The sequence below is a fragment of the Castanea sativa genome, chromosome 1 (genome assembly GCF_040712315.1).
Source record: "Castanea sativa cultivar Marrone di Chiusa Pesio chromosome 1, ASM4071231v1".
NCBI lineage: Eukaryota > Viridiplantae > Streptophyta > Magnoliopsida > Fagales > Fagaceae > Castanea > Castanea sativa.
The window spans coordinates 76,390,711-76,404,121 of record NC_134013.1 but is presented as its reverse complement, the minus strand read 5'-3'; the positions used below and the strand labels follow the sequence as shown (position 1 = coordinate 76,404,121).

Here is a 13,411-nt window from a genome sequence, read left to right as displayed (position 1 = left end):
AACCAGCGGGAAACCCAAGAGTCACACAAGTAGGGCATTAACTCCACCAATCAGGGCACGCCACGTTGCCACGATGTGTACAATGCCACCACTACTCATTAAATGCGGAACATAATTCCAAGAGTCGTGTTTGGGCAGAAAACCTTTCACCTTCTGGTGGTCGTCATAACACGCACTGATGACCACGAAACCTGGAGGGGCATCTGATGGGACCGACGAGCTCTCCTGCCTAGACGACCTCATAAAGAATGTTCGTCCACCCCGCCACGACATGGACAAACACGAGCAAATCATTAATAAGAAGATTTAATGACTCGATCAGTTACCAACCAGCTGTCATACCGTTGGAAGCTCATTAACATCTACCTTAACAAGCCCTGAAGCGTTACAAAAAGGGTCACTAAAGCCATAATTAAAGCCCCAACGGCTAGAAACAATGAAGCTATATATACAAGTCCATTAGGATCGGACCAGGTACATACACACAACTGAATTACATTCTAGCTTATCTCATTTTGATATTCTGAGCTCTCTTATTTTCTAAAAGGCTTCCTTTACTGACCTTATCATCGAAGGCCCTGTGGTAGACACCACACCGGTGACCACCTGAGGAGAGCTTTCATCTCACATCTTGCAGGCTCAATGACGAGGATTTGACGCTGTCTGGACGAACCTACACGGCTGATGATTTTGGCATCATCACAATATATTTTCTTTATAGAGATGAAAAGGTAACTAATACATTTTTTTTTCATTTAGGAAAAAAAAACTAATTAATACATTGTTTTATTAAACTAATAGGCTAATACAAATTTTACTAAATGTTGTATGCACTTTTGGTTCTGGCATGTAGTATTAAGCAAAAAAGAAAGAGTTATTAATTATAACCTAAGTTGAATTTGCTTCCATGTTAATCCCTGGTGTTTATATTCAACGCTGTACCATATTAGTATAACATATTTCTCTGCAGGCATTATGACTTATTAGACTCGGATATTACAAGACAAATGAGAATATCTATCTCTGTTAATCCAATTATACATCATTTTCAAAGAGAAAAACCATTAGAAAATTCCAGTGCTCCAAGTCACAACATTCCAAGACAAATAATTAATCAAAGGAGCTCAAAGCTAATTTTAGCTCGAAGACATGTTAAGACTAGGATAAGCTTGAGAGCAGTAATATGACTATTTTCACTCCATCTCATATCTTCCAATAAAAAATAAACCATTTTAGGGTCATGAGTCATGTATGACTCACCAGGCTTTATGCAACTGAGCTCTTATTGTGGTCCTTAACTATGTCAATTTTGACTGGTCACGAACGAGGATAACCATTGGAACATAAACAATTGTTTCTTACCTTTTACTTTGATGAGAACAAGAGACTGACTGATTCATAGCCTATATATCTAGCTAAATGGACTGAGAAAGAGTTTTGAACATTTGTCTATTGTCTACCTCAAAATTCATAATATTCCTTCGATTAAATGATTGCGTGTCCAGGTTCTATTGATCACGTCTCTCTCTATTGTCAAGGATTAAACATGGCATCAATAGATCATTCATTGGCGGAATACAAAGATATGTTTGGTTGTTTAATGTAACAATTGATTTAACATCTTTACAATGAGAGATTTAATTCTGGTATCTTGACCTGGCAATGATTAAAAAATGTATCTCATTGAGTTTCAAATCCTATGTATTCCATCAATTAAAAAGAAAATACATTAACACATCGCAATATTGCAAAAAAACTTCCTCATGCTATGTCTCTTTTACTCTTTTCAAGATTGGACTTGGCTTGAGTCTAATGCACCTGTTAAAATGGTAACACGTGTTCATATATGACCACGCGTCATTATCCTAATGGGTACTAGACTCAAGCTTTGCCCCCAAGTCGGCCCAAGATATGTTTGCAGTACAGTAGATTGATCACTCGAAATTTAAGGGTATTTACACTTTATTATTCAAAGCAACTTTCTTTTTAAAATTTTTTAAGCTCTTTTTCCCGTGGGTCATCAAGTATAGCAGTAGTTGGTAAGTGTTCCTCTCTTGAGTCCTTCTACCGTGCCATCCTTATCATATCTGTGGGACAAGGATAAAAAATAATGTAACAAATATTTGTCTTATTATTGATTTTTTGGACATTATATCTTAAATTATTAATATTATCTTTGTTTTGAAAGGATGCCAATGGTGCAGCATAGGCACAAGATGACAAGATAACAATTGGGTAGATTCCTCCAAACTTCTCACGATTGGACATTCAATGTGATATATGAATGTATAGGAGTTCTCCAAAGTTAACATTGTGTGCTTATAATATAAAACTTATACAGTTGCTTACTGCAGTGCTTATGCCACATACAGAGAGAATATAATTCTGATATCTCTAATATCTAGTGTTTTAATTTAGAGTGGAGTGTCAACTTTTCAAGAGCTAGGTTTGGTCACAAGTGACTAAGTGAGAGATATTTAGTGGCTGATAGATTTTTCAGCTTCAGTGGTGAAGTTCACAGGATATATACAGAAATAGTATAGATATCAGAGGTTACTAGCTATTGTCCATGACAATCTTGTTCCACATATTGAATTGCCCACCAGTTCTTCTAGGTAGAGTAAGTATGAATAAAACTCTGTACAGAAGAAGATCAAATTTATCTGTAGCTGTACAAATATCTTCCGTCTCCATACAAACTGATGATAGTGAAAACTTAATTGAATCCAAGAAAATTTTGGGGTCAGGTATGGCTCTAAAAAGAAGTCAGACCCCAAATTCCCTGCTCAGACAACCAAATACAATTGGTGTCATTGGAGGGGTATCTGTTTATTCTACTCTAATTTTCTTGGAAAAGCTTGTCCGGTGGAGCTCTAAAGATGGACAAGAATGTGTACCTTTTGTTGTCTGCAGTGACCCAGCATTAAGTAAGGAGCTTCCTGTTCTTAGCTCATTTCATTCATTCAATGATAGAAATGCTCAAACCCAATTCAATTATGGCCATATAGTTGGGGATCTGCAGCAAAAAAGGTTGTTTCTTGAGCAATCTGGAGCTTGTTGCATAGTCATGCCATGCCATCTATCACATGTGTGGCACAGTGAGGTTTCTAAGGGATGTTCACTACCCTTCCTTCACGTAGGTGACTGTGTTGCCATGGAGCTCAGCAAAACAAATTTGAGGCCACTTGAAGCTGGAAGTAATGTGCGGATTGGGGTGCTTGCTACAGGTGCAACTTTAAAGGCTGGTGTTTATCAGGAAAAACTACAAAGTCAGGTATACTAATTTGGTACCTCAGGCCCTTTCTAAGTTCTATGCCAGTATTCTGTGTCTGACTATTTTTTTTTTGTCTAAATCATAAATTTCTCAATCCAATTGAGCTAATTAGTGATTTACCAAATAATTACAAGCTATATACCTTGCAGTATGACAACTAAATGGAGGCCACATACATGTCGGAAAAGAGATCTTCTCCATTTGAAATGGATCCGTTTGATGGTTCAAATTAAGTATTTCAAATCTAAAGGTGTATCCAATATCACGCCCTTTAAAATTTTAAATGATATGGTATACTGTATATTGTTAGATCCAGGAAATAAAATCTTAACTGTGAAATGGGCTGTCTCCATTTAAGTGAAAAGATGTGAACTAAACTTATGTTTACATGTTGGTTAGGATTTATTAGTTGACCGCATAAAAAGTCTGTTTCATGCAATTTCTTTTTAAGGACAATGATATCAATATCAAATACTAAATGTTATATGACAGAAAAGAACAGAGGTCATTAAGACTATTTAATAATTTCAATGGAGTCACCACACTGAAGTCTGTGTTCTTTTTGTGCTTAAAATGACTAACTAGTCTAATAATGTGCAGGGCTTTGAGGTTGTGTTGCCAGACCAAGCAACCATGCATCACATTATACTTCCAGCAATTGAAGCATTTAACAGAAGGGACATTACAGGGGCAAGGAATCTTTTAAGAATTGCTGTCCAAGTTCTTTTGGTGAGAGCTGTGAACACTGTAATCCTTGCTTCTGATGAAATGCAGGGTCTTCTGCCTCATGATGATCCTCTTCTTAAGAAATGTGTTGACCCCATGGATGCTTTGGCCAGGTCAACTATAAGATGGGCTACATCTACAGAAAAGGTAAATCAGAAAGCCTAGCATTTATCACTGAAAATATGTACATGTTCCTCAAGTTATCATGGTTGGAATATAAGTGTACCAAAAAGCAGTGCCCTGAGCTTTTGTTGTGTCCATGATGGGTATTGTTGAATTCAACATGGTACTAAATAGAAAGACCATGCCAAAGATCAGCAATTGGACATGTGATTGGCTCTGTGTTTAAGACATGGCTTAGTTGGTCTCTCTCCCTTTGGTGAGATGAAGAGAACAAAAGATAAAAGAACTCATCGTTGAGTATGACTTGCTTGAAAGATTAATACACCTGGAGTTAATCAGTTTGATAAACTAGGGAGATGAGGCTTATTAGTACCAATGACTGTTTAAATAGTTTGATTTTACTCTGAATTGGTTTATATGCACCCTTATATAGTGTATACTCATTTTATTTAAATTGGGTAAAATACTATTTTGGTTCTTAAATTTTACCAAAAGTTTATTTTTCATCCCTAAACTTTAAAAAGTTCATTTTTTATCCTTAAACTTGGTAAAGAGTTTTTTTTTTTTTTCACAATACTTTTAAAGACAAAAGTAGGGATGAAAAAAAGAAAAATTTTCAATAGTTTAGGGATGAAAAAAAGATCTATTTTTAAGTTCAAGGACGAAAAGTGAAATATTTTCAATAGTTTAGATAGTTTGATTTTACTTTGAATTGGTTTATATGCACCCTTATATATAATGTATACTCATTCTATTTAAATTGGGTAAAATACTATTTTGCTTCTTAAATTTTACCAAAAATTTGTTTTTCATCCCTAAACTTTAAAAAATTCATTTTTTATCCTTAAACTTGGTAAAGAGTTTTTTTTTTTTTTTTAAAGACAAAAGTAGGGATGAAAAAAGAAAATTTTTTAATGGTTTAGAGATGAAAAGAAGATTTTTTTTAGTTCAAGGACGAAAAGTGAAACATTTTCAATAGTTTAGGGACAAAAATAGTATTTAACCCATTTAAAATTTAAAAAGTTCATTTAGTATTGTTTAGTGTAGAAGTTATTCTATGCAAACATAAATATCAATATCAAATAAAAAGATAACAATCAAATAAGAGAAAAAAAAATTAAGAAGAAAACTCAATTTGAGTTCCTTAATACAAGAAAAACCTGATAAGTGTTTGTCGAAAGGTATAATGTCCTGCCAGAGCTGTATAGTGTACACCATGGTGTCATGTTTAATTCCTAATCAACAACAGAAGAAATGGTCTTGGTCTCCTGAAGGACCTGGCTTGTTTGCATCAGTTTACTTTCATCTTAACATAAAATGTACAAATTTTTAAACATATTTTTAAGCCATAGTTGTACTTTTACATCATAAACAAAATAAATAAAATAATAAGCTAACGAAACTAAGTTAATTTATACAAAAGTACAAGATATAACATTTTTCATTCAATTAACTATTTACTTTGAAATATCTTCATCAAGTTTTCTCACTTTATTTGATGTAGTGTTTAAAGTTGTTCATTTAAGCCCACATATTTCACATCTTATTTAACATGGAAAAAATTGGTATGTTATAAGCACACATTGGATTTTTCTTACAACAAACTCCAGGTGTTATATTATATACTCTCTCCATTTTGTTTGTCCACAACCCCATTTTAGATATTCCACAACACAACATTTGTCCACTTGAAAAGTTTTAATAGCATAATCTCAATAATTTTCTTCATGTGGATGACTTTTTTTTTTACATTTTTTTTTTGTCTTTTTCTGTAGCTTTATGTCTTTTTTTTTTTTTTTTTAGTATGGGGCCAACTTTATAGAAAGAAAAAAAAAATTAAAATAACATGTAGGACCAGTCTTATGTCTTTTTCTTTTATTTATCTAATTTTTTTTATTAAATAAGACTCATCTTAGTACAACCTTAACAAGCACCAGTGAGGTGCTTGTTAAGATTTGTCTTCTTAATACATACATAGACCCTTGTCTTATTGAAATAGTCATCATAGACAACAAAAGAGTGGATACCCACATTCACATGGGCAAAAGCTCTAGGAAAAGTGCATAAGAGAACTTAGCATTATCATTGGAAATATGTACAAATTGTTTGTGTATTCATGGTTGGAAGATCTGTTTTTCAAATGATAGTTCCTTCTTGTGTAATATTGTTGTTTTGTGTCCACCGAAGATGCAAAGTACATGTTCAAAATGGTTGTTTACGCTGCTCATGCCACTTACTCCCAATAGGCCAATACTATTTGTCCATATATTTTCTTTTCCCAGAATGCTTTCCATGAATTATTTCCAAGAGTCTTCTAAAGAATATATATACACTTTCCAATTCAAAGTGTTCACTAATCTTTTTGCTAAGTATGGTGGGCATTTTTCGCAATTACGGGCTGGGTTACCTCTTGCCACGCTATGGCCCAATGGTTATGGGTAGGAGAGTCAGGACTAGCTTAACTGCAACACACCCCAAGCCAGCTTGTGCGCAAACTAAAGTCCCTTTGTTAAAACCTTGGTCACATGCCCATGGTAGAGGAAACTGTTACAAAAAGTCATGGCAGACAGGTGTAATATGACAACAATAAAAAAAGAATATGTTTACTGTTAATCAGAACACAGGAAATACTAAATGATGATCTTAATAAAGGAAGAAGCAATGCAGTAATATAAATGCGACATAAATAAGATGATAACAATAAAGAAAGGAAATCACACTAATGTTTAATCAATAAAACAAAGGAAGAATGGTCAGTTTGCCATGCTTGATTTCTCTACGAAGTTAAGTCCAAGAAGGGAACCACTCTTCAATGTGGGCAATCTCACAGGGAAACCCTACTACGAAAATTACCCACTTTGAGAGAATGGGCCTAAATGACTTATCCTCAAATTCCTTAATCTTTACTAGAGGGTAGGCTTTTAGAGGGAGAGAAGGGAATAGCCTATTGGTGCATGCCCACTATCACACTCCTGCTTACTCTCTGTTTTTCTTTTCTTTCTAATTCCTTTTTTTTTTTTTTCCTTTCTAAGTTTTCTGCTCTATCTTTCACTCTCTTGTTCCATTCTTCCTCTTTTCTGTGCATGGTTGAGGCCCTTTTTATACTGCCTGCCGTGTAGGGTTTTTACTATTTTACCCCTTAACCGCTTTTGTCCTGATGTGGGTGTCCTTCCCAGACCACCCACTGGTCTGTCAGCTGCCCAGCCATCACCACTTACCTGTGCTGGTCGTGCCACATCCTATTTCCAAACAAAGAGTCTTATTTTGTTTTCTTGTTCATCGTGGCATTCCTATCCGGATAAGGGTGGGTATTCTCTCTTACTATCTCTCATGGCATGCACCTAGTGATTCCAATTCATCTTTCTCTCTTTTGGGTGGCATGTCATCCCAACAGGACATTTCCCCCAAAATAATTTGAGCGGGAACCCCAGAATAGGCTCTCCCCTTCTACCCACCGCTAGGCCATACCCGCTTTTACCTCTGACTCATGACCTACCACTCTTGTATTGGCTAGGTACAAGTTGGTAATGCCTAAGCCTTGTGCGTGCTTCACTTCCATGTGTGTCCATGGCTTGTCTGTTGTTCATGCGTTTGCCATGACCTGATGGCTCGTTTGCACATTCTGCTACTCGTTCTTGACCTTTTGTGGCGTGAATGAGTCACTGAGCTTTCATTCTTTATGTCTTACTTCTTTCCTGGGCTGGGTCTTGCTTGATTGTGGGCTTTTTCTTCTCTAATCTATTCCTTACCCTCTTTGCAACTCGTTTAATAGTTCTACCATGCCATCCTGTTATTCTTGTCATGCTATTATTAAACTTATGCTCGGTGGGCCTCTTTTGGGTCTGTTGTATGCTTTCCTTTTGCTCAATTCCAGTAGCCCAACATTATCATTGGGCTAGTACTTATGCTAAATTGGGCTTCCTTGGCCCATTTCATCGCTTCCAGGCTTCCTTGACCCATTTTATTCTTTTGGGTATCTTCGGCCCATTCAAATTCTTCATTCCCATGGGCTCTTGCTAAATTTTTCGGGCTTCCCCGGCCCAAATTACCATATCCTTTACTTTCGGGGTTTATGGGCTTTTCCACCAACCCTTTATTTATTTAATTCTTTATTTTGGGCTTCTTTGGCCCATTCTTGCCTGCTTTCTATTTCTCATAATGCCCATGGGTTTACCACTTCTTTCTCTGGGCTCCTTTGGGCTTGCTTGCTTTCTTTGAGGACCTTTTGTTATTTTTTTTATGCCTATGGTCTATTATTCCAGCTATTCGGGCTTAATGGTTTTCTTCTCAATTTACTAACTCTTTTCCTCTCATATTGTTGAGATTCTTCCCGTTATTGGGCCTTCTTGCCAAAATGGGCATCAACATTTAGCCCCTTGAGCATATGAAGGGCTCATGTGGTTTATATGCGAATAAAGAGTCTCTTCTTTCTTTCTTCTCTTTGTCTTTTCTTCTCTTTTTTTTTGTGGGATTTTTTAAACAGTGGGCCCCGCTTTATTTTCTTTCTCATCGTGAACAGTGTTGTCTCTTCAAATTTCCTAGTTTAGTTATTATGCTGAAACATAGCTTCTGCTTCATTAATACCGTGCCTTATCTGATGGATGACCCATTGCATCCTTTCGTGTTAGCGTGAATGGCATTAGTACATAAGCAGATTCCTTTCTCGTCACTGACACAAAGCACCTTTTTATTTTCCCTTTCTTCACCGCGTCTTCTCCCTCAAACACTTTCACCTGTCCACTCCGATCAATCATCCTACCATGTCACCGGCGAAAGGCGAAGGTTCTTCCCGCCGTAAGGGAAAAGAAATTGCCTCCGACAATCCTGCCACAAAAAACGTAGGCGAAAATGCTCCTCACTCCTAATCGGAGCGCTATGATGAGGAAGAAGGATGCTGCAAAGGTGTCCAGCGAGTACTTGCCTTCGCCGCCGGGTCGCGTATGGCTCTCCATTTGCCGTCGCAACACGGAGGTGTCTTGGGCCTCTTTGGCTTCTTCGATTCTCGATCTTGTCATACGCCAAGGTACTTCACTCCTCGTGCCCATTCTCTTTGAATTTGGGTCGGGTAACTCTTTGGGTTGGAAAGAATGGGTAGATGACAAGTTATCCGACAAGGATTTCATGGGCGGTGTTATAACGGGCGGGTGTGTTAAAGGCCACTCTCTCGTCACGTTGTTTGTCCAACTATAGGGACTTGTTCAATCTCCGCCATTTGGTCCTCCGGTGGTGTACTGCTACTTATACTTTCTTTCTTTCCTGCGGCGAGATCATCATGACCTTGGAAGACGTGGCAAACCAACTGCTTTTGCCCATTTTTGGTGATGTTGACCCGGTGCTTTAGAGCTCTCTCTAGAGGAGGAGGTTGTGGAGGCCGAGTTGAGGAAGGGAATAAGTGGCAATGCGAAGTTGTCACATTGGGTTAGGGCTTTTTCCAAGGCTTCTGATGTGGCTTGCTGTGCGGCCTTCATTACATTTTGGCTTTGTAAGTTTATCTTTGACTCTTATCCTAATTATGCTGTAAAGCCTCTTTATTTTCGATTAGCTATTAAGATATCTGCTGGGGTGAGTTTGCCGTAGGCCCCTATGTTTCTGGGTTATTTTTATGTGCAGTTAGATATTTTACAAAGTGATGAGAAGCAAGTGGCTTCTTGCCACATAGTCACCACTTCTGCCTATAGCACCATCTTGCAACATTTGTTATGGGAGTGTTGTGCTAGGCATTTGGCGAAGTGTAGGCCTGTCCGTTTTGCCAAGGAGAGATACCATTCATGTCCGAAGGTCATTACTGATTTTTGTGGTCGTTTTGTGTTTGATTTTTCGTTGGCTTTCCATTGGGTTGGATTGAAGCCGTTTGGGCATCCTGCTATGGAATTCTTTGATAAAGGAATAGGTTTTTGTTGGAGAGCATATAGAAATTTGGGTCTTGGTTATACGTGTGCTGATTCGGTTATGGGTTCTTTTATTGATGTTGCTGGGACCACCACCTCGTGGACTGGTTCTGATGAGAGAGGTATCATATACTTGGCAGCCCCCAATGCTGGGTGGTTGCCTTATCCGGTCGATGAGGGGATTCAATTTGTGCACTATTCTACTGATGGAGTGAGGAGGCAGTTTGAGTTGGATCAGAATATTCTTAATGATTTTTCTGCTATCATGGAGTCTGCTACTTTTGTTTGGCCATTCCTGCAACACAGTGCCTTTGAATTTTGGAGCAGGCGTTTTACAGCAATCACCATTCTAGGTTCACAGAGAAAGGGTATTTGCACTGCAGCCATGCACGAGTATTGGCAGCTCGTGATGATTTCATTTGAGTAGGAGTTGTTGGGCAGTTATGGGTTTTCTCTCATTCTTCCTGATGGTCTCATGCAGTCATTTTTGCAAACCCTCGGTTACTTCTTCTCACCAAGTCTGTGGTGGCATATGCTAGGAAGAAGAGTCAATCTACTATATTTAAGTGGGACGCAGAGGAGAATGGCTGGTATTGGTATGCTGGTGATTTCCCTACGGGTTGGGAGAAGAGAGTGAAGGTGACAAACCTTCCCATACCCACGAAAAAGGGCTTTGCGTCTCAGTCCGCCAAGCCTAAGCTTGCCAAGAAAGGTGATGACTCCTCCGAGACTTGTTCTGATATTGTCCCTTTTGAGGGTGGCCTTCCTCCCATAGGTGACATAGTCTTGGAGAGTTCTCCTCCTCTTTCTGCTCGTACTCGTTCTAGCAGGCGCCCTACTACAGGAAAGTCTAGGCCTGCTGCTTCGCAGCCATCCATTGATGCTCCTTCTTCTAGCAGGACCCGAGGCAGCAAGAGGAAGACGTCTTCACCTCCTTCGTCTGCCACCACTGAGAGGAGAGTATGTTATCTCTAATTTTGCTTCTTCTCTATTTTTTTCTTATTCATAGGATCTTCCTGCAGCTAACCTCATATGCATGTTTGCTTATTTCCCTCCTTGTTGTCCCCTCTTTTTTGCAGTCTAAGCATAAGAATGATACTTTAGTCACCTGCCCCATCTTGCTTGATGAGCCCAAGTTGCAGGTATGTTCTTTCCTTTTGCATGTATTCCTGTTGCCATGTGTCATTATGTGCCCCATTTCTTTCTCTCCTATTTTTTTTTTGTGTATATATATATATATATATATATATATATATATATATATATATATATATATATATGCATTCACCATTTATCATGCGCTCTTTTCTTCTGCCCCTTCTTTTTTATTTTGTGTTTTTCAGGCTGACCCCGAGCCCATCTTCATTTATTACCCTACGACTAAGGAGGTCTCTGCTGCCATGGGCACACCCATGGAGGATTTTTTTTATGGGGCCAATGTGGTGGCTAAGGCCATGGCCTCTGCTTTTGCCGCTGCACAGGGGGCTCCTGTCGAGACCCCCATCCATTCCATTGAACCTGGTCCTATAGATGAGGGTGCCCAGACCGAGAGGGTCAGTGAGTCTGCTTCCATTCCTACCAAGACCCCTACTCCTCAGAAGGGAGTTAATCCTACGGCTGCTTTTCAGACTAAGAGTGCTTCCCCTGCTATGCCCTTTGTTATTTCGACCAATGATCCGTTTGCGGTTTTATCTCAGGCCGTAAAAGATGGTTCTTCTCTAGTGGTCACTCCCTCATCCATTCCTAGTTTTGCCACTCGTGGGCCCGATGCAGATCTGTTTTCTGATGAGGGATCTGAGGAGGTTCTTGAGGATTCTGATGATGAGCCTACCATGAAGAAGAGGGTCTCAGATTCCGACGAGAAGGACAGTGGTGAGCACGAGACCGAGGCTATGGGTACGCATTCCTTACACTTGTTAAGCTTTCTCTCCCATCCTTTTTCCCCTTTTTTTTATATGCGCATAACTCTCTGATGCAATCTTTGATCATTCTGCATGTTTATTCCCTTGACAACAGATATTCCTGAAGAGCCTGAGACTGCAGCAAACATCGCGATGCCTATAGCCTCCATTCCTGTCACACCTGCAGTTCCTATTTTTGCCACACCTGTAGCTTCTGTTTCTGCCACACCTGCAGCCCCCACTTCTATGGGTCCTGGTATGTTTTCTTTCTTCCATCTTCTTTCTTATCTTTGTCATAGATTCATTTCCTTAATTTCATCCATTCTTTATGTCGTATTCCATGTCTCCTTTCAGGTCCGATTCTTACTGGTGTGACTGCACCCTTTCAATTTGAGGTAGGCAGCAGCTCTACTACAATTCCCGATCCCGCGAGCGAGGTTGCGGCTTTCTTCACCCGCTTTGACCAGCCTGAGGTCAATGATCTTGATCCTGCAGACTTCTGGGGTGCTAGGTCTCCTTATGTTGATTTTCATGGCTTCAAGGTTCCTGGGGAATGCGCTCCCCATTTGGAGGCACTCTATAGGAGCCGTGGAGACTTCATGCGGGGCTTTCTTCTCGGCCGTTCTACGAGAGAGCATTTCTTGAAGTTGTTGGGGAGCGTGATGAATGATATGGAGCACAACTTCATTGATACCATTTCTGCCGAGAGGATCTTGCAGTGGAGAGCCGCAGTGCAGGAGTTGATTAGAGTGGGCTTTGCCGTGGAGTTCATGTTGGACCATTTGCGAGAGATTGCTCGAGCCTTCTTCATGAAGAAGGTTCAGCCTGTTGTGGATACTATAGACACGCGCATTGAGGCTTTGAAGAAAGAGGTGGCAGACTTAGAGGGACGTCGCGAGCGCCTACTTTCTAGTGTTGCTGGACCCACCCACTTTGGAGATCAGACCCTCATTTTCGGACTTTGATGAGATCATGTAGTTCCCCCTTTTATTTCCTTTCCCTTATTTCCCTATCTAGAACACTTTTCATTTTCTACAATACTTATTTGGCAAGTTTGACGTGACTGCCATAATTTGGGTTTGTAAACTATAATACTACATTCGCTATTGCTTTTACTACAAGTATTGCTCTGACTATGATACAATGTGCTTTCTTTTGCTAATACTTCGTAGTTTTTTCATTACATTCTAAATAGAAGCATGCTACAATATTGTCATGTGACATGGTCATTTGGAGGAAAGGAAAAAAAGAAAACAAGGAACTAACTAAACAGAAAAAAAAAAAAAAATAGAAAGAGGGAAAACTACACGATGTCTTTCTTCCTCAAGCATAATATCGTTTCAACCATTTGCCATTAATGGGGTCCATTAGATCTTTGCCATCCATCTGGGCCAACTGATAATACCCACTTGCGTGTGCGTGTGCGTGTGCGTGTGCGTGTGCGTGTGCGTGTGCGTGTGCTTCTCTTATCACAAGGGGTCCCTCCCATTTTGGTGAGA

General features: G+C 39.2%; 1 protein-coding gene across 4 annotated transcripts; it reads left to right on the top strand.

Annotated features, from left to right (window-relative positions):
* The first annotated feature begins 2,291 nt into the window (after window positions 1-2,291).
* LOC142613095 (uncharacterized) lies at window positions 2,292-13,048 on the top strand. Of its 4 annotated transcripts, none has more exons than XM_075785298.1 (6): window positions 2,292-2,927; window positions 3,009-3,274; window positions 3,875-4,147; window positions 11,091-11,907; window positions 12,028-12,168; window positions 12,267-13,048. In XM_075785298.1, exons 1-6 carry the CDS (start codon window positions 2,570-2,572, stop codon window positions 12,875-12,877), a joined length of 2,466 nt encoding a protein of 821 aa, XP_075641413.1. In that variant the 5' UTR covers window positions 2,292-2,569; the 3' UTR covers window positions 12,878-13,048. The 4 variants fall into 4 exon arrangements, with proteins under 4 accessions (XP_075641413.1, XP_075641404.1, XP_075641421.1 ...); XM_075785306.1 differs by having other exon boundaries at window positions 2,297-3,274; window positions 11,091-11,153; window positions 11,355-11,907; XM_075785289.1 differs by having other exon boundaries at window positions 2,293-3,274.
* Window positions 13,049-13,411: the final 363 nt, after the last annotated feature.